At 44.1% G+C, this 21404-nt stretch overlaps 1 protein-coding gene across 3 annotated transcripts in view; it reads left to right on the top strand.

The window, feature by feature from the left end:
• The first annotated feature begins 348 nt into the window (after positions 1-348).
• LOC110516569 (serine/threonine-protein phosphatase 6 regulatory ankyrin repeat subunit A) overlaps positions 349-21404 on the top strand; it is a 36096-nt gene continuing 15040 nt past the window's right edge. The window contains exons 1-5 of one of the 3 annotated variants that reach the window (XM_036937047.1): positions 349-377; positions 10379-10462; positions 19680-19758; positions 20392-20462; positions 20587-20787. Coding sequence is in view for 2 of the 3 variants with exons in the window: in XM_036937043.1 (XP_036792938.1) it covers positions 1121-1147; positions 10379-10462; positions 19680-19758; positions 20392-20462; positions 20587-20787 (462 nt within the window). In the remaining variant the exon portion in view is untranslated. Of the gene's footprint in view, positions 378-825; positions 1148-10378; positions 10463-19679; positions 19759-20391; positions 20463-20586; positions 20788-21404 lie in introns of those variants that run through there. The other 2 variants (XM_036937043.1, XM_036937038.1) reach the window with 2 other exon arrangements.

Genomic DNA, 21404 nt, shown 5'->3' with positions numbered 1-21404 from the left:
AGGTAGGAGTATATTCTTCGCAGCTACCAAAAGCCTGCCACTAATACCCTCAAAAAATATTAGTTTAACTGCCGCAAATACTGCGTCCAAAATAACACCGGCTTTTTTACTGCAGTAATTAGCAGTGTTTTCGGCAATTACTGCGTCCAACATTGCACAGTTACAGCAATTTCAAAACTGCAATCTTTTTGGTACCCTCATGTGCTGACATAGCTACGCTAGTTGTTGTAGTTTCGACGGGTGTGTGTGCAGTGGTGTAGGCTGATTGGTGGTAGTGCTTGTGCTCCCTATCACTCAGAAGTTATGTAGCGAGTTAAGGTGACAACAATGCCTGCCATAGACGTTTCCCATTTACTTCGAATGTTCAAAATCATAGGGTAAGAACACTTAAAGCCTTTCAAAGCGAGTAATTATGGCTAGCCACAGCAGTCAACTAGCTAGTTGTTTAGCTTTCTAGCACATTCACTCATTTGTTTGTAAACATTTATCAAACCAGCTACCCCACATGTTCTTTTCAAACTGTCAACAGAGTAGCTAGGAAGCACCAATATATTCCAAGTCTAAAAACCACTTGAGGTTAAATACATTCGATTACATTCGACACAAATCACATGGCCAGGAATCAGATTTGTATCTGACATCAAACCACTTGAAATATCCGATTCCATGTGCTTTTTAGTCGTTCAAACTGCAGGGAAAGGAACAGATTCAAATCGGATATGAAATAGGATTTGAGTCACTTCAAACTGCCAATGTAAACACGGCTTTACTAATCCCAATCCAACTAATTTAATTCCACCTGTCATTTACGGGTTATTCTAGGACTGTTCGCTGTATCAGTGGTCTGCTGGTGTTAAGCGACAACTGAGCATCGTGTGACCAACCACAAACCTTGTTACTCTGTTCCAGTCGTTCTTTGGCCAATGAAATTGCTTCTTTTAGGGAGGTCACACACGGTGGCGGTAATGTTATGGAGTTTTTCCCTTCAAGTCTATCAGGTTGAAAAACATAGGCCTCATAGTAATTGGCAACTAAGAAGCTGGAGTGTTGGGCCAAACATTCAGATAACGAACAACGTCCTTTAATACTTCTGCATGAGAACAAGTAAAACTATAGCAAGATGGTGGTTCTCAAAATCCGAGACCAGGTAAGTGATCCGTCTTGTCAAAACGAAGGTAGCTAAAATTAGCTAGCAAGCTAGTGAAATTGCTAGCACGTTCTCAACAGCAGAATGTGCAGGCAGGGCCACACTGATGTAATGGTGGATAACTAACTAGCTAAATGATGGGATTCGTGAGATGTAACGTTCAACTAAACTCTATAAGTGCGTACTCGAGGTCATAGGTTTTCGTGTAAATCAGTAAACAAGCTTATCTAACGTTGGCCAATTAGCGCACTGTACCCATTTAGCTAGCTTAGCCATATGGTAGCTAGCTATGCCTATGGTAAACTAGCTGGAAACGCAATTTACTAGCTAGCTAGCTAAACTGGATCTGCGTGAAGCTAGCCACAATAGTGGAATTTGCTGTTCGCCTTCAAAATAAATGTCCCCCATTGAAAGTGATGCAAATGTATACAAATAACTGAATCATGCCATATTTGGATAATGCTAAATAGGGTCGGAATGTTATATAAGTTCAACAAAAGACAATTTGAGCAAAGTAAAAATATGTTAATTGTACTGTTGATGTATTCGAGTTTAGAATAGCATTGGGGGCATACCTACTGTATATGTACTGTACAGCCTAATGTATGGGTGTTGCACCCATGAAATAGGTTATCAGTCTACTCTGTGACACTCACAGAACTCAAGTATTAGTGTCTTAACCCTTATTGTGGGATTATAAAATTGTGCAAAATTAGCCACAATCTTTCAACCTACTGGAAATGCATAGTTACACGTATTGCGGGACTTTGAACCTGGCGTGAAAGGAGCCAAATGTAAGTATAATGTGTAAAGTATTCCTGTTTCAGACCAGGCCAGAAGAAGTTATGCAAAATACGGTCATATGTCTTGTTGACCCCAAGATGGCCTGCCATACAACCATTGTGAGTAGAGGTCACCCGATTATGATTTTTCGATACCGATTATTGGAGGACCAACAAATCCGATACCGATTAATCAGCCATTTAAAAAAAAATTTAATATATGTATAATTGTAATAATGACAATTACAACAATACTGAATGAACAATGAAAACATATTTTAACTTAATGTAATACATAATCATTTTAGACTCAAATAAATAATGAAACATGTTCAATTTGGTTTAAATAATGCAAAAACAAAGTGTTGGAGAAGTAAAAGAAATACGGGCCTTAGTTCCTGGATTTTACCATATTAATGACCTGTCATTTCGAAAACAATGTTTTATTCTTTCTGTGAAATATGGAACCGTTCTGTATTTTATCGAACGGGTGGCAACCCTAAGTCTAAATGTTGCTGTTACATTGCACAACCTTCAATGGCGGATACGAAAAACCAGTTTTCTGCCGATCTTTATCTTTGAGCACTGTAGAAAAGACTGAAATCTTGCAGTAGGAGGTGACTTCTCTGGATTTCTTTTTTGCGTAGGAATAACTACTTGGTTCTTAGTTTGAAGGTACATTTCACTCCTTGACAAGTCACTAGAGACTCAAAGCACGAGGGTAGAACACATTTCAAACGTTGCTTGCGCTCATGTAGGTAGCAACCCTTTCGAGAAGGCACATCTTTAACTGCTTGAAAGGTGGCCCAAGTCAGCTGTTCTGACCAAGATCAAACTCTGCTGAGGGTGCAGGATGACCTGACGGGATTCGGAGTGCTTCCAGATCGCTCTCTTAATCTAATGGCCTGCTCACTCTCCTTTCCTTGTGCTAGTCTGGCTGCACGCCCATCCCGTCTCTCCCGGTGCTCTATCTCCAGTCTCTGCTGTTCAAGCTCTAATTGTTGTTGCTCCAACTTCACCTTTAGTTCTAACTCCCTTAGTTGCACATCTATGGGATGTACTCTACCCCCCCACACACACACACCTCATCAGCCTCTCCCCTCCGGAAGGATCTCCTACACCGAAGCAGTACTCATCAACTCCTCGACCACTGCTCTCGGAATTCCACAATGCTTTGAAATGACGAGGAGATGAGTCTTTATACATTTATCTAGCATCTCCCATGTAGGGTTTTCCACAAATGTGTGTTTATGCAACTTTCCAAATGATTCCCCCAATTTTATAACCCTTATCAAAACAACTGGAGCGCTGGGCCAGCAGCTCTTAAATAGCACCTGGGCCAGCACAAGTGAAACACCTTCCCACTAACGAGATGGAAACCAGCACAGGTGTAACATGTACTGATGTCACCTCGTTATTCAATCGGTGCACCCTACGTGCTAAGGAGATGCACGTGCTAAAGTCCAACCTCAAAACAAATGGATAAACCAAAGCCTGTAACAATGTTCAGTTCGTTTAATAGGCTGAATGCTTAATTTGGCTAATTTTGCACTGGTGTTGAGTGCCACAATAAGAGCTAAGACGCTAATATTTATGTAAACTCTGCGTAGTTGTGTTCTGTAAGTGTCACTGATTAGGCTGATACCCAATTTCATGCGTGCAACATCCATAGGTCCAAATATGGCATGATTAAACTATTTCTGTTTGAATCACTTTCAATGGAAGACTTTTATTTTGAAGGCAAACTGCAAATTTCCCTATTGTGGCTAATCCCTATTATGGCTAGCTTCACACAGGTTTAAACTGGTAGGTTAGCTACCAAGCTAAACCACGATTAATAGTGTGCCAGAGTTCCAGTTTGGTTAGCGAATATTAGCTATCCCAGGCAATGTATTATAGCTAGTGTTAGTTAGTTATAGCTACCAGCTAAATAATCCAATTGCCACTAGTGTTGAAGGAGAGCTAGAGCTAGCCAGGGACCTAACTGCCTACAGTACTACTGTGACGACACGCATCACCATCACTTTTCAACAACTATTGAACTGAAGCCAAGGAATGCAGGCATGTTGAGCTGGGTAGTGGAGCTGGTTTTCAGTGTCACTGTGTATGGTGTATTGTTTCACCTACCTCAACATCACTAAACAAATAGGCCTTTTTGGAACAATGTTTCCTTACATTGTGTTACTTGCGACTATGGTTCGTTATCAGGAAATGGCTGGCTATAGACCTTAGTGAGCAACCTTATCATGCAAGGCCCACATTCCCTACTGCACTTTCTCCGAAATTGTTGTTACTTACATAGCCCAATTTTGTATCCTGAATTCACAGCAGCATTTTGCCTAATAAATCAGACTGATACCAGCTTTCTGGTATACATTCTGAAATAAAGCACTGGGAAAAACTTGGAAAGTTTCCTTACAAGCTAGAATGTTGAATAAAATTACATTTGAAGCTACTCTACTTTTTGCTGTTGGTCCTGAGACAAAATATCCCCAGGAATGTATTATTTCCCTGACTCTGTAGAGCGCCGGAACTGCCTTTGAGATTTACATCACCTGGCCCAAGTTTGCTTAGTATGGATGCATTGCATGCATGTACTTCCATCTTGTGGCAGCAGGTACCCTAGTGGTTTGATCACTGGTTCAAACCCCTGAGCCGACTAGGTAAAATTGAATCTGCTGATGTGCCCTTGAGCAGGGTAAGAGCGTCTGCTAAATGACGTAAATGTTGTACCCGTGCCTTAGGTCATGAGCATACAAATTGTGACGGCCACACAGAGACCTGCGATTGGTAGTCGGTTTACTAATACTTTTCCTGTGGATATTCTGTCTAAAAAAATAATAATAATAATTCACCAGCAGAAAGACAACAGGCAGAGTAAGTTCAAATGAAGTTTATTCAATATTCTGACTTGTAAAAAGGGACTATTCGTTTTTTATTGTCAAAGGTCGAGACGAGAGTGGCCACTCCACACTCTGACATGTTGAGGCTAAGCAGCCTTTGGTTAACTGGTACTTGCACCCTAAAAGATCCAGGCATAGCTCTCCAGTCTTCTTCTCCTATATCAGTGTATGCCCTGGGCCTGCTCCTATCCAGCCTCATCTCATTTATAGATCTAGGCCTAATTCATGCACAATAACTTTTCTGAGTTGTTGCTCTACACATCTCAATATTCTCTCATTGAGATGGTATAATATATGGAATGTTTTTAAATGAATGTGAAAAGTAGTGTCACTGTGCTGTACTGCATCCATTGCTGTTAATAATACAAGGCCTTACATAGACTAGATCATGTTGTTTTGAATAGAAGACCATGGTCACTAAAATATTGGCATGTCATTTTGTCCATTGATGGGTTATTGAATAGTTTTATAAAGGGGTAAAGGGGTCATGGTGGAGGGGTGGTAAAAGTGGATGTATGATTTATTGACAGTTGGAGAATGAATAACGAAAGGCTCTACTGTGCCACACTTGTACTTATCATAGCCTGAATAGCTTGCTCTTATCATTACTGGACCGTCTTTATCACACCGGCAGTATATGCTGCATGAATGCTAGTAGCTAGGCTTTGTGTTTGCACATGGGTCCTGCGTGCTAGTCTTTGTGCTTTCAAGAGTGTGCCAGAGTCTGTCTCAGAGTTGTGTGTGTGTGTGTGTGTGTGTGCACACATGCTATACTTGCAACATATATGTTTGCGCATGTATCCCCTCATTGTGTTTGTCATAGATGATCATGTGACCAGACTCCAATGAGAGAGGCTCAGGAGTGCCAAAGAGCTGTCTCCATGGTGACGGTATTAACTAGATTGGATTGTAGGAGGTGGTGGTGCACTGCAGGGTCGGTTATGCTGCTGGAGAGGCTTAGAAAACCTATTACACTGGATCAGGGCTAGTTGTCCGTCGCCCTTCGGAGAGAAAGACAACGGGACATCTTTTTAAACAAAACATTTATTGTAGCACAAGTGCTTACTTGTTACACTGGTTGTATCCAGTGGATCTTCTAACCTCAATTGTAGCCTGCATTTTTAATAGCAGAATGAGGGGGAGTGCCTGAAGCAAATTATATTCAACGCTTCTTTTCAATAGACGTCAGGAACTGCCCTGCTAGTACAGCCGACTGTTCAGGGCTGTAAATGGCCGTGTTTTAACTATATTTATCTGTTGCTCTCTAGCATCACATGGTTGACATTCAATTAGTGTATTCTGTAGAATTGTTTTGAGAGGTCTTTCCAATTCTCTCTACGGTGATACATTAACATGTTGATAAAGGCCCAAGCTATAGGACAACAGAATCATGTACCAGAACTAGGACTTGGCTCTGTGATCTTGCTCATTCAGAAGCCTAGAAATTAGAGGTCGACCGATTTATGATTTTTCAACGCCGATACCAATACCGATTTATTGGAGGACCAAAAAAAGGCGATACCGACTAATCTGACAATTTTTTTTTAAATTACAAAATTGTAATAATGACAATTACAACAATACTGAATTAACACTTATTTTAACTTAATATAATACGTCAATACAAATCTATTTAGCCTCAAATAAATAATGAAACGTGTTCTATTTGGTTTAAATAATGCAAAAACAAAGTGTTAGACGTAAAAGTGCAATATGTGCCATGTAAAAAAGCTAACGTTTGAGCTCCCCATTTGAGCGTTTGAGCTCAGAACATGAGAACATATGAAAGTTGGTGGTTCCTTTTAACCTTCGAATCTAGGGGGGCCTCAGTCGTGGTTTCAACTTACTGTTTAGTGTTTGAATAGTAGAATACTAAAGGTGCAAATTCTAAATGCGGTTGTGCACCAGCAGCTTTCTCTTATGTCAATCATTTACAGTCACTCAATTAGCCCATGTCCACTACCATTTTATTTTAGTCTTGCCAGCTAACATATCTATCTAAACTTGTAGTATTCATGGTCAAATCCCGACCAGGCATGCAGGGCACGTGCCCAGGGGCCCTGACCTCCAGGGGGCCCCCATTTGATTTTGTTAGTCACTCTCACTCTGATATCATACATAAATAGCATAAGTCATTTAAAATGTGTAGAACTGCAGGAAATTAACTTTAAAAAAAAGTTTTTTTTAATTCTCTGCTGTCAAAAGGGGGTGCACTCTAACCCAACCAAATCTTGCTTGGGGGCCCCAAAATGGACACGTGTTCATGAGCATGGGTCCCAGGCTGGGTCCTTGGGTCTCATTTGGGTCCCAGACTAAAATATTTAAGAACCCCTGATCTAGTCAGTTGACAACCTTTTTGTGTGAAAACAGAGAGTGTTATTGTCATGATGTGATTGGTACGTAGCCCCACTACTAGCTAGTAGCCACCACCAACATGGACAATGATGTGAGTCAAGTCAAACAGTTACCAGATTTAGAAATGTGATCCTACAGTGTTTTCTGACATGTAGGAATGAATGAGACGGACTGGTGTTTTGTCTCCGATCTGATTTGAAACATCGCTGACTAAGCAAAGACTGAGACCAACAGTCAGTAGGCCTATTCAAACAAACGTGCATTGCAAGGGCATTGGAATGAGAGGGATGTAAATCTGAAGGCCATAGGTCTGCTCTACTGTATTTTGTCATATGTCAGTTCCTGAATCATTGTAAGTATGTATTGACAGGGGAGAATGGATGGAGCAGTCCCATCAGGGTGTAGGTAGGCCCAGGGTTCGGTCCCAAATTGCACCCTATTCCCTATACAGTGCACTACTTTTGATGAGGACCCATAGGGTTTTGGTCAAAAGAAGTGCACTGTATAGGGAATAGGGTGCCATTTGGGATGCCATCTGTCTCAGAAGGCTGTGCAGGGCAGCGCTAGAGGGCTGCTGTGCTGATGGAGGAGGAGGAAGTGCATTAGCTAATTAGCTGGGCCACTGGAACACATCAGATGTCCTGAGTGGTTTACTCATCATTTAGGCCCCGTCTCCTCCTCTCTGCAAGAAGAAAAACAAGGGCCCCAAACAGGCTGCATCCATTACAATGGTACTTCAACTTTATGGTATAGTAATGAATGGTACTTTATGGTATACTGATTAATGGAGGTAAAGGATGTGGATGTGAGGTATGGACCCCAGGAACAGGAATTCATGGCGTCAGCTAATGGGGATCTGAATAAAGATGAACGGTGCTGAATGTACATATATATGCAGGCTGGAGCACAAAGCTAGCTGTCTGTCCTACTCAGAATACACTAGAAAACAATGGTGAGCCTACTGGTCATATCCTTTCTATTAATATCATCAGTTACCGTCCATGCCTTTGTCTTAGCAACCGTCCCCCAGAGAGGTGGGAAGTGCTTGTCAGTATTATCCAAGCAAAACTTAATGGAAAGTAAACAACAGTCTGAGTAGGCTAATTTCACCCAGTGAGTTGTCTGTTTACTTGTTGTCAGCGTGGATGAAGTCAGAGTTAAAGGGTTTGTGGCAAGCCAGGGAATGTACCTTCTGGCTCTCATGGGCAATCAGGCCCTCAGAGCCTCTGTGTCCCAAATGGCACTACTTTTGTCGTGCACTGGTCAAAAGTAGTGCACGTACACTACTACATAGTTTGGGATGCAGCTCCTGGAAGTGCTCCCCTGCCCTCAGAGAGAGTGCTCCCTATCCTCCAGGTCAGTCAGTACCCCCTCCCTCCAGGTCAGTCAGTACTAGAGGTTGACCGATTAATCGGAATGGCCGATTAATTAGTGCCGATTTCCCGTTTCCATAACAATCGGAAAACGGTATTTTGGGGCGCCGATTTTACCAATTTGTTTTTTTACACCTTTTATTTAATCTTTATTTAACTAGGCAAGTCAGTTAAGAACACATTCTTATTTTCAATGACGGCCTAGGAACAGTGGGTTAACTGTCTCGTTCAGGGGCAGAAAGAAAGACAGATTTTCACCTTGTCAGCTCGGGGGATCCAATCTTGCAACCTTACAGTTAACTAGTCCAACGCAATAATGACCTGCCTCTCTCGTTGCACTCCACAAGGAGTATTACGCGAATGCAGTAAGTTGCTAGCTAGCATTAAACTTATCTTATAAAAAAACAATCAATCATCACTAGTTAACTACACATGGTTGATGATATTACTAGTTTATCTAGCGTGTCCTATATGTAACATATAATCTGACTGACTCATTCAAGTATCTAAGTATCTGACTGATTGGTGGTAGGCAGGAGCGTAAACATTCAAACAGCACTTTCAAGCGTTTTGCCAGCAGCTCTTCGTTGTGCGTCAAGCATTGCTCTGTTTATGACTTCAAGCCTATCAACTCCCGAGATGAGGCTCGTGTAACTGAAGTGAAATGGCTAGCTAGTTAGCGCGCGCTAATTGTCATTGTGTTGCTGGTTCGAGCCCAGGTAGGGGCGAGGAGAGGGATGGAAGCTATACTTTTACACTGGCAATACTAAAGTGCCTATAAGAACATCCAATAGTCAAAGGTTAATTAAATACAAATGGTATAGAGGGAAATATTCCTATAATAACTACAACCTAAAACTTCTTACCTGGGAATATTGAAGACTCACGTTAAAAGGAACCACCAGCTTTCATATGTTCTCATGTTCTGAGCAAGGAACTGAAACGTTCGCTTTCTTACATTGTGTGCTCTTTTACTTTCTTCGCCAACACTTTTTTTTGCAATATTTAAACAATTGAACATGTTTCATTATTTACTTGAGGCTAAATTGATTTTATTGATGTATTATATTTAGTTAAAATATGTGTTCATTCAGTATTGTTGTAATTGTCATTATTATAAATAAAAAATTGGCCGATTTTAATCAGCTTTTTTGGTCCTCCAATAATCGGTATCAGCGTTGAAAAATCATAATCGGTCGACCTCTAGTCAGTACCCCTTCCCTCCAGGTTTGCAATGGAAAAACAAAACAGCCCCAATGGTCACCAGCAGTCACACGGCTCTGTGTTATGTTACACTGTGTTGCAGATTGAGTGACGCTGCTGCCTTGGAGGTCAATGGGATATTATATTATCAGAGGATTTACCATAATGGATGAGCTGTACAATATCTCACTGCGTGTTGATGTGTCAATCAATTCCCCCTCAGCCTTGGGCCTTTGTGATTTAGAGAGGAGCCCAGACACTTTTGTGAGTGAATGAGTCGTGTGTGTGTTGAGGAGGATGAGAGCTCTTGTTCTCTCGATACCATAGTGAGGTATTGGGCCAAAGGACTCCAGGTTAGCTGCCTTTGCACAGCCACAATGAGGTTGTCGCCATGGTTCTAGTAGTGACTGTATAGGCTCCATGTCTCACTATAGAGTTGAGATTTTAACCTACTTGGTTTTTATTCTTGGATTGTTCCTTTTGTGTTGGTTTTAGCTAAGCTGATTGAATAGTAACAGGTCTTTGAGAGGCACTGAGTGTTCAAATCAATGAATGACACTGTCCCCCTGTCTCTCTCTGTCCCCCTGTCTCTCTCTGTCCCCCTCTCTCTTCCAGCCTGGCCTACTGAAAGCCATCTTCAATGTGGACCCAGATGAAGTGCGCTCCCTCATATTTCAGAAAGAGGATGTGAATGTTCAGGTAATCATCCCAGCTGTTTCCTACCATTATTCCCACCCTCCTGTCTGTCCTCTGGATAGTAACACTCTTCCCCCCCCCCCCCCCCCCCACATTTATAACTGAAGTCATTTGTTGCCAAAATCTAGGGTAGCAAAATTCTGATAACTTAAATGCCCAGGTTTTCCCAGAAATCTTGAAATGAAGACTTCCTGAATCAGAATGGAATGAGTAGGAATTCCGGAACCCTCTGTCTAAACCGGATTTCTGGAAAAACCTATGAATGTTGGGAAAGTTGCTGGAATTTTGCAACCCTACTGAATGTTTTAGCCTGATCAGAACGGTTAACTCCTTTCATCAGCTGTAGGCACTGTGTTCAGTATCTGTCACTTTACAGTACTGTAGTTCATGATCTGGTTCTACTTAGTTTGACATTCTTCCTCGTTCTTATAGGCTGGAGCAGACTTGGTTTGTCTCAAAATAAGACCTTTTTAAAGGGCTGTAGCCTTTTAGCAGGGATCCCTAAACTTGTTCTAGGGGCCCCCCCTTGGGTGCACATGTCGTTTTTTGCCCAGGCACTATGCAGCTGATTCAAATAACCAACTCAGCATCAAGCTTTGATTATTTGAATCAGGACCAAGTTTGGGAAACCCTGTGTTCAAGTACGTACACTACCGTTCAAAAGTTTGGGGTCACTTAGAAATGTCCTTGTTATGTTTCAATATATTGGTATTACTTCGCGGCGGAGGGATACGTCCGAGGTGAGGATTTACAGATTTACTCCCGTGTACACTTGTCACGGCTGGGGTCCGCCCCTATATATAGACCCCATGGCCGCGATACACATTTTCTCGGCGGACATCCGTATGGTTTGAGGTACAAACTTTCTTGAAGTTCGCTTGGTAAGTCACTGGTAAGTGTAATATCTTGCGTGAAAGTATACTCACTGGCTGTTTGCAGCCTGGAGCAGCTGGCCATGTGGCCAGAACCCTCTTCAGTGCTCTACTCGCTGCGTGTGGTTGATCTGTATCTTCCACCCGTGGTTTGTCTTGCTTGTGTTTCGTTAGCGTTACACTACAACTCCGTGTGCATCCATGTAATATATTGGTTACTCTTGCTGCCACAAACAGTATTTTACTTACACAACTTGCTGACTGGCTTGTTCTGTGTGTTGTGAATTACTTTAACCTTTCTAGCGCTTAGCGGAACCCCTCGACAACATTCCGCTGAAAAGGCAGCGTGCGAAATACCAAAATATTTTTTAGAAATACGTAACTTTCACACATTAAGAAGTCCAATACAGCAAATGCAAGATAAACATCTTGTTAATCTACCCATCGTGTCCGATTTAAAAAATGCTTTACAGCTAAAGCACAACATATGATTATGTTAGGTCAGAGCCAAGTCACAAAAACACACAGCCATTTTTCCAGCCAGAGATAGGAGTCACAAAGCAGAAATATAGATAAAATGAATCACTAACCTTTGATCTTCATCAGATGACACTCATAGGACATCATGTTACACAATACATGTATGTTTTGTTTGATAATGTGCATATTTATATCCAAAAATCTCAGTTTACATTGGCGCATTACGTGCAGTAACGTTTGATACCAAAACATCCGGTGATTTTGCAGAAATACTCATAATAAACATTGATAAAAGATACAAGTGTTATTCACAGAATTAAAGAGACTTCTCTGTCGGGAGCGCGCGTCATGAGACCAAGGCTCTCTGCCAGACCACTGACTCAGAGGTCTCATGAGCCCCTCCTTTATAGTAGAATCCTCAAACCAGTTTCTAAAGACATCTGACATTAGTGGAAGCCCTAGGAAGTGCAACCTCATCCATATCTCAATGTGTATTCGGTTGGCCAAGTTTTGAAAAACTACAAACTTCAATGTCCCACTTCCTGGTTGGATTTTTCTCAGGTTTTCGCCTGCCATATGAGTTCTGTTATACTTAGACATCATTCAAACAGTTTAAAAAAACTTCAGAGTGTTTTCTATCAAATACTAATAATAATATGCATATATTAGCATCTGGGGCAGAGTAGGAGGCAGTTCACTCTGGGCACGCTGTTTATCCAAAAGTGAAAATGCTCCCCCCTATCCCAAAAAGGTTAACATGCCGTTCTCTGCTAATTACCCCACAGTTTTTTTTTCTTGTTCTTTCCCCTGCAGAATGTAAGAGTATCGTGGTGGGCTTCCACTTCGTTGATACATGAACTTTGGAGTTCCTTAACAGAGTTACTCCATATGGTGCTGTTTTGTTTATTAAACCAGCTAGGTAATATCGCAGTTGGCGTAAAAAAACAAAACAACCCATAAATCAAATCCATTACCTGGTTGCTGTTTTTTTGTCAGCCTGTTTTTCCCATATGGGTCTTCCCTGTTTTTTGCAGAGGTACTGGGTAATTTATCAAAACAAAGTGTATTTGTCACGTGCGCTGAATACAACATTGAAATGCATATTTACAAGCTCTAACCAATAGTGCAAAAAAGGTATTAGGTGAACAATGGGTAGGTAAAGAAATAAAACAGTAAAAAGACGGGCTATATACAGTAGCGAGGCTATAAAAGTAACGAGGCTACATACAGACACTGGTTGGTTAGTCAGGCTGATTTGAGGTAGTATGTACATATAGTTAAAGTGACTATGCATATATGATGAACAGAGAGTAGCAGTAGCGTAAAAGAGGGGTTGGTGGGTGGGACACAATGCAGATAGCCCGGTTAGCCAATGTGTGGGAGCACTGGTTGGTTGGCCCAATTGAGGTAGTATGTACATGAAAGTATAGTTAGTGACTGCATATATGATAAACAGAGAGTAGCAGCAGTGTAAAAATAGGGGTTGGAGGTGGGTACACAATGCAAATAGTCCAGGTAGCCATTTGATTACCTGTTCAGGGGGTCTTATGGCTTGGGGGTAAAAAAAAACTGGAGAATCCTTTTTGTCCTAGACTTGGCGCTCCGGTACTGCTTGCCATGCGGTAGTAGAGAGAACAGTCTATGGCTGGGGTCTTTGACAATTTTTAGGGCCTTCCTCTGACACAGTCTGATGTAGAGGTCCTGGATGGCAGGCAGCTTGGCCCCAGTGATGTACTGGGCCGGACGCACTACCCTCTGTAGTGCCCTGCGGTCAAAGGCCGAGCGATTGCCGTACCAGGCAGTGATGCAACCAGTCAGCATGCTCTCGATGTTGCTACTGTAGAACCTTTTTGAGGATCTAAGGACCCATGCCAAATCTTTTTAGTTTCCTGAGGGGGGAATAGGCTTTGTCGTGCCCTCTTCACGACTGTCTTGGTGTGTTTGGACCATTCTAGTTTGTTGTTGATGTGGACACCAAGGAACTTGAAGCTCTCAACCTGCTCCACTACAGCCCTGTCGATGAGAATGGGGGCATGCTCAGTTCTCCTTTTCCTGTAGTCCACAATCATCTCCTTAGCCTTGGTTACGTTGATGGATAGGTTGTTATTCTGGCACCACCCGGCCAGGTCTCTGACTTCCTCCCTATAGGCTGTCTTATCATTGTCGGTTATCAGGCCTACCGCTGTTGTGTCGTCCCTAACCGGGTTCCTATTCCTCGAAGCGGGTCACGATATAAGCTCTCCCAGGGTGTCAGACCCCTGCTCCATGGCCTTGCTGGCTTGGCTGAGCTTATGGCTTCACTTTGATAGGTGTGATGGTGGCATCCCCCTGGAGATCCGCATTCCTTGTGAATGCATTGTCTGGGTTTGAGCCACACGAAGAGGGTGGTGGAGTGCCTTACTGGATTGGATGCCTGTTTTGTGTGGTGTTCTCAGAGCGCCTGGTGTGATTGGAGGCCATGTGCGAGTGGGTCAGCCAGGCTCGGGCTCAGGCTGCATATGAACTCCCTCCCTCAGGAGTGGTGCGCCAGCGAGCTGTTAGTCCCGCTACTGAGTCCAGTAGCGTGGGTGGAGCCACTGCAGGCAGAGCTCTTCTGCTGCCAGTCCTGGATGGGGGCAGGAGTCGGACCACTGGGACAAACTTGAACGGAGGGCGCATGCCCTGCGTCAGGAGGTTGATAGCTTCGATGGCGACAACAGCTGTTCCCTGTTGGCCAGTGATGGGCTGTTCCTGTGGGACAATGCTGGGACTGTTCACCTCTGCGAGCGGGGCTGACGAGGCCATCAGAAGCCGGCAGTGAGGCTTCATCGCCTCGAGGCTTGGAGGGGCCTACTCACTCGGGTAGCCTCTGCACTGGACATCAAACTAGTGGATAGTTATGACTCTCCATTTGTCTTCATCTCTGCTGAGTTTTTTTTTTTTTTTTACCTTTATTTAACCAGGCAAGTCAGTTAAGAACAAATTCTTATTTTCAATGACGGCCTGGGAACAGTGGGTTAACTGCCTGTTCAGGGGCAGAACGACAGATTTGTACCTTGTCAGCTCGGGGGTTTGAACTCGCAACCTTCCGGTTACTAGTCCAACACTCTAACCACTAGGCTACCCTGCCGCTACCCTGCCGTCCTTTGAGGCCTTGCAGGATAGCAGGGGGGCACAGAGGAGCTCCTCCGGGACGCGATGGAGGTGTCTCGCCTGCTTTTCCTGCTCCAGAGGGATGTGGCCTGCTCCAACGGACGGGCCATGGCGCAGGTGATTACCTCCCAGCACCATCTCTGGCTGGCCCAATCCCGTCTGCCAGCTGCTCTCCAGAACACATTTGGTACTCTCCCCATCACCCCAGGGCTGACGTTTGGCCCAGGGGTTAATGAAATTCTGGAGCAGACCGATGAGGTTCATAGGGACCGGGAGACCCTGAGACGGTTCATGCCACCTCCTCAGGCCCCGGGTTCAAGGCAGACGGACCGTCACCACCCACCTGCACAGCGGTGACGGTGGGGTACCTCTCCTGCCCCATCGCCTCGTGCTGAGGAACGACAGCGGGGAGGAGCACAGTGTGCAGTGGAGCAACAACCTGTCAACCTTTCACCGCCAAAGGGATGTGCCTGGGGAACCCAGGCACTCGGGTCGCCAGAGAAGAGGCGGGCCCAGGCAGGATCCCTGACACACCCTTCCCTGGCCTCTGCCTCAAAGGGAAAAGTGGAAGGCGTCTGTGGAGTCCCCATAGATGTTGTCCACAATGCTCAAGGAGTACCGACTCCAATTCCGGTGCCAGCCCCCATCCTTCATCTCACCACGGTGGCCGACCCCCTGAAGAAAACCCTGTGGCTGGAGATCAGCTCATTCCTGGACAAGGGTGCCATCAGCAGGAGCAAGACATCAGAACGGCTAGGTGGGTTCTACTCCACTTATTTTGTGGTCCCCAAAAGAGATTGAGGGTTTCGACTGATCCTGGACCTCTGCAACCTCAATGGGTACTTGAAGGTACTGAGTTTCCACATGCTGTCCCCGGCCCATGTGTTGCATGCCTTGTCCAGGGGCCAGTGTATTTTTTTTAATGCTGGACCTGAGTAATGCTTACTTCCATGTTCCTGTTCACCCAGCTAATTGGCAGTCCCTTCGATTTGCTTTCGAAGGGAGGGCTTACGAATTCATGGTTCTTCCTTTCGCCCTCTCCTTGGCACCCCACACTTTCACAAAGTGCATGGATGCTGTCCTGGCACCTCTCGCGTCCCAAGGATTGTTAATCCTCCATTACCTGGACGATTGGCTGATTTGTGCCCCGACCAGGACCCAGGTCCTGTCAGACAGATGTGCTCCTTACCCAGATCAGTGGGCTGGGCATTACTGTAAATGACAAGAGTCATCTGACACCCATCCAGAGGGTGGCCTTCGTTGGCCCTGAGAGCACTCCTTCCCACCAGAAGGGTTCAGGCTTTCTTATCTTGCCTCGACCACTTTCGGCAGGGGCGGGTGGTATCCACCCAAACCTGCCAACGCCGACCTCGTTGTTGATTCCGCTGTGCCTGCTCCATCTCCGGCCTCTTCAACAGTGGTTCAACTCCCACCGGCTGCGGGTGATCACACAGTGCCTCAGGGCATTGTTGAGGTGGCGCTGTCACTCCTTTCTCCCAGGTGGGGTGGAGATGTTGATGTGCCACCAGGAGCTGGTCAGCACAGACTCCTCCCAGATCGGCTGGGGCGGTTGTGACCAAGGGCAGGTCGGCAGTGGCTGATGGCAGAGCATCGTCTGCTTTTGGTGGCCCCATACTGGCCCAGATAACACGGACAGGAGAAGGCTGAACCAGGGTTATCTGGGACACCTTGGCAACTTTACCTGGGACCGGACCTGCTGTCTCAGGCCAGGGGAACTCTGTGGCATCCGAGGCCGCACCGCCTCAGTCTGTGGGCTTGGCCACTGAACGGCACCAATGGTCACTGTTAGGACTACAGGAGGGTGTAATGAACACCATGCAGAGCGCAACGGCACCGGCTACAACCACAGATTACCAGTTGTGCTGGCGGTTGTTCTGATCACCAGTGGTGCCCGAGTTAAGGGGGTGCAGTATGTCCTCCAATACCTGCAGTCTCGCTTGGATGAGGGCTTAGCAGCATCTACACTGAGAGGGTATTTGGCAGCTATATCTGCCTGCCATGTGGGGTGGATGGACAGGCCAGTGGGGCGACATCCCTTGGTCTCCAGGTTTATGAAGGGGGTTTGCCTGCTTCTTCCCTAAATAGTTATTGCATAGTTTGGAGCTGTGGTTTGGGTAATTGTCCTGTTGTGTGAGGAAGTTGGCTCCAATTAAGCGCCATCCACAGGGTTTGGCATGGTGTTGCAAAGTGATGATAGCCTTCCTTCTTCAAGATCCCTTTTACCCTGTACAAATCTCCCACTTTACCAACACCAGAGCACCTGAGACCATCACATTGCCACCACCATGCTTCACAGATGGCGTCAAGCACTCCTCCAGCATTTTTAAAAATGTATTCTGCGTCTCACGAAAGTTCTTCTTTGTGATCCGAACACCTCAAACTTAGATTCGTCTGAATATAACTTTTTTTCCACCAATCTTCCTCTGTCCAGTGTCTGTTCTTTTGCTTATTTTAATCTTTTTATTGGCCAGTCTGAGATATGGCTTTTTCTTTGCAACTCTGTTTAGAAGGCCAGCATCCCGGAGTCGCCTCTTCACTGTTGACGTTGAGATTGGTGTTTTGCGGGTACTATTTAATGAAGCTGCCAGTTGAGGACTTGAGGTGTGTGTTTCTCAAACTAGACACTGATTTACTTGTCATCTTGCTCAGTTGTGCACCAGGGCCTCCCACTCTTTCTATTCTGGTTAGAGCCAGTTTGCGCTGTTCTGTGAAGGGAGTAGGACACAGCGTTGTATGAGATCTTCAGTTTCTTGGCAATTTCTCGCATGGAATAGACTTCATTTCTCAGAACAAGAATAGACTGACGAGTTTCAGAAGAAAGTGCTTCGTTTCTGGCCATTTTAAGCCTGTAATAGAACCCACAAATGCTGCTCCAAATACTCAACTAGTCTAAAGAAGGCCAGCTAGCGTCCCACCTCGACAACTTCCGGTGAAATTGCAGAGCGTCAAATTCAAATTCAATTACTATACATATTTAACTTTCATGAAATCACAAGTGCAATACATCAAAATAAAGCTTAACTTGTTGTTAATCCAGCTGCCATGTCAGATTTCAAAAAGGCTTTACGGCGAAAGCAAACCATGCAAATATCTGAGGACAGGGCTCAGCACAAAAACAAACCGTTAGCAGCCAAGTAGATTAGTCACAAAAGTCAGAAATAGCAGTAAAATTAATCACCTTTTGATCTTCGTATGGTTGCACTCACAAGACTCCCAGTTACAAAATAAATGTTTGATAAAGTCCCTCTTTATATCCAAAAACCTCCATTTTTGTGGGTACGTTTTGCTCAAATGCAGTCATAAAAGGCAGACAAATTCCAAATAGTATCCGTAAAGTTCATAGAAACATGTCAAACAAGGTCTATAATCAATCCTCAGGTTGTTTTTAGCCTAAATAATTGATAATATTTCAACCGAACAATAGCGTCGTCAATATATAAAAAAAAACACCAACGAAAGGCGCGCTCTCGGGATTGCGCACCAAACCGGTTGGGGACTTTCCACTGGCCTCTCATTGAAACTGCTCATTCTCCCTAATTTTTCAGAATAAAGGCCTGAAACAATGTCTAAAGACTGTTCACAGCTAGTGGAAGCCATATGGAATGCAATCTGGGTCATAACCAGGGGATAGGCTTTAAATGGAACAGCCATTTCAAAATAATAGCACTTCCTGGATGGATTTTCCTCAGGTTTTCGCCTGCCATTTCAGTTCTGTTATACTCAGACATTTTAACAGTTTTGGAAACTTTAGAGTTTTCTATCCAAATGTACCAATTATATGCATATCCTTCTTCTGGGCCTGAGTAGCAGGCAGTTTACTTTGGGCATGCTTTTCATCCAAAATTCCGAATGCTGCCCCATATCCTAAAAAAGTTCATCAGGACAATAGTTTTCATCTGTGCTAACATAATTGCAAAAGGGTTTTCTAATGATCAATTAGCCTTTTTTAAATGATAAACTTGGATTAGCTAATACAACGTGCCATTGGAACACAGGAGTGATGGTTGCTGATAATGGGCATCTGTACGCCTATGTAGATATTCCATTGAAAATCAGCCGTTTCCAGCTACAATAGTCATTTCCAACATTAACAATATCTACGCTGTATTTTTTTAAATCAATTTGATATTTTAAAGGATGAAAATGTAGCTTTTCTTTCGAAAAACAAGGACATTTCTGAGTGACCCCAAACTTTTGAACGGTAGTGTACTTTGTACAATAGCATACTTTTTTTCACTGTTGAAGTTAGTGTAGGCTAGTTACGGTATGTAGCCCAGTTAGTGTAGGCTAGTTACGGTATGTAGCCCAGTTAGTGTAGGCTAGTTACGGTATGTAGCCCAGTTAGTGTAGGCTAGTTACGGTATGTAGCCCAGTTAGTGTAGGCTAGTTACGGTATGTAGCCCAGTTAGTGTAGGCTAGTTACGGTATGTAGCCCAGTTAGTGTAGGCTAGTTACGGTATGTAGCCCAGTTAGTGTAGGCTAGTTACGGTATGTAGCCCAGTTAGTGTAGGCTAGTTACGGTATGTAGCCCAGTTAGTGTAGGCTAGTTACGGTATGTAGCCCAGTTAGTGTAGGCTAGTTAGAGTTATAAATATCCAGCTGTCATCTGAAGTATCCAAGCCATAACAATGTATAAAAGAGTACAATTAAAATCAAATGTATCCATACTAGCTGAGTATGAAACAGCTATAACGCTTCTTGGCTCTTCCCTACAGGACAATGAGAAGCGGACACCGTTGCATGCCGCTGCCTATCTAGGAGATGCAGAAATTCTAGAGTTACTCATACTATCAGGTACGGTTATCATTGAAGAGAAGGATTACACTGACTTCTGTTTTGATGCTTGTGTGAATGTGATCGTTTCCCTCATACTTACCACCATTTAAGATCTTATGTGCAGTTGATGTATTTACAAAAATTAAGTCATTATACTGAAGGACATTGACAGCTGAAACGCCCCAATTTTAACTTGATTAGTGAAGTATCAAGATTTTAATTTGTCGCACCTGTTCCTCCCAAATGTCCTCATGATTTTGGTTGCACCTCGTCTCACGTTGGCTGAGCTCCTTCTACTCCTCTCCACTCAGTGACATGACATTTTCTTCAGTGTTGCTGTGTAATGAAAGTCCAATTCCCAGAATAGCTCTCTACAAGAGGCTTGGAGTGCGTTCTAAATGGTACCCTATTCCCTATATAGTGCACTACTTTTGACCTGAGCCCTATGGGTAGGCCTATGGGACCTGGTCAGAAGTAGTGCACTATAAAGGCATTAGGGTGTTGTTTTGGACACATCCTTTCTGTGCTCCAGCTATTTAAGATGTTGCCTTATTAACCCCAGTGGCCTAACTAACCCACGTCCCTGTCTCCCCCGTCCCCCTTTGTCGGTCTGTGTCCCCTGTCGGTCTGTCACCTGTCTTTCTGTCCCAGGAGCCAGAGTAAATGCCAAAGACAACAAGTGGCTCACTCCTCTGCACCGGGCCGTGGCTTCCTGCAGTGAGGTACGTGTACTGATACAGACACACACGCACACACCTGTGCATATGTGTTTTCCTGTTAAGTGTGTTGTGATTTTAAAAGGCACTTTAAACAAAGTTGAACATGATTTGAACTGTGCTCCTGTAGGAGGCAGTCCAGGTGCTATTGAAACACTCTGCCGATGTGAACGCCAGGGACAAGAACTGGCAAACGCCGCTCCACATCGCTGCGGCCAATAAGGCGGTCCGCTGTGCCGAGGCCCTGGTCCCTCTCCTCAGCAATGTGAACGTGTCGGACCGGGCCGGGCGCACGGCGCTGCACCATGCAGCCTTCAGCGGACACCTGGAGGTTAGCAATTAGCATGGACATGATTACACACTGTAGTCTACACTTTATACCTGTCCTATCCCCAGGTTTATGGTGCATCCGATTAGCTACGTTGGTTGTATGTAGGGCTGTGACAGTAATTGGATAACCGTGACAGTTTTGGATGAAGACTGCCATGAAAATAAACTGTCAAAACCAACAAAAAAAACACTTTTAATTAACTTTATTTTGATGGAGATGTACTTTACCCATAGCAGCAGTGGTAACTATTTATTATTGTTTTGCTGACTTAGTCCATCTATTAAACTGTATACATCTCTTCTCCAATTATATTTTGATGCGCCACAATCAGCAGATCTGCTCTATGTGCTGATAGGAGAGAATATTTTGAAGGTCAATTCAGTTCATTGGGGAGGGGGTGATGGGGAAACGTGAGGACCGGGGGCTAACTATAGATCTATCACCTACAGGCTGGGAGTGGGTGGGTAGCCTCTGCCCTTCACCTCTGACCTTTCTCATTGTTACAGTAGGTTGGAGGAGTAAGGTGAAAGAGATGGCTCTCATTGCAACAACAAAAAAGCATACCATCACCTTTTTGGGCACATTTCAGTTTCAAACCTAATGACGATGGAGACCCA

This window comes from Oncorhynchus mykiss, chromosome 2 (genome assembly GCF_013265735.2).
Source record: "Oncorhynchus mykiss isolate Arlee chromosome 2, USDA_OmykA_1.1, whole genome shotgun sequence".
In the NCBI taxonomy this organism is placed as follows: domain Eukaryota; kingdom Metazoa; phylum Chordata; class Actinopteri; order Salmoniformes; family Salmonidae; genus Oncorhynchus; species Oncorhynchus mykiss.
The sequence above is the reverse complement of the archived record's forward strand: the minus strand, read 5'-3'. Positions and strand labels throughout refer to the sequence as shown.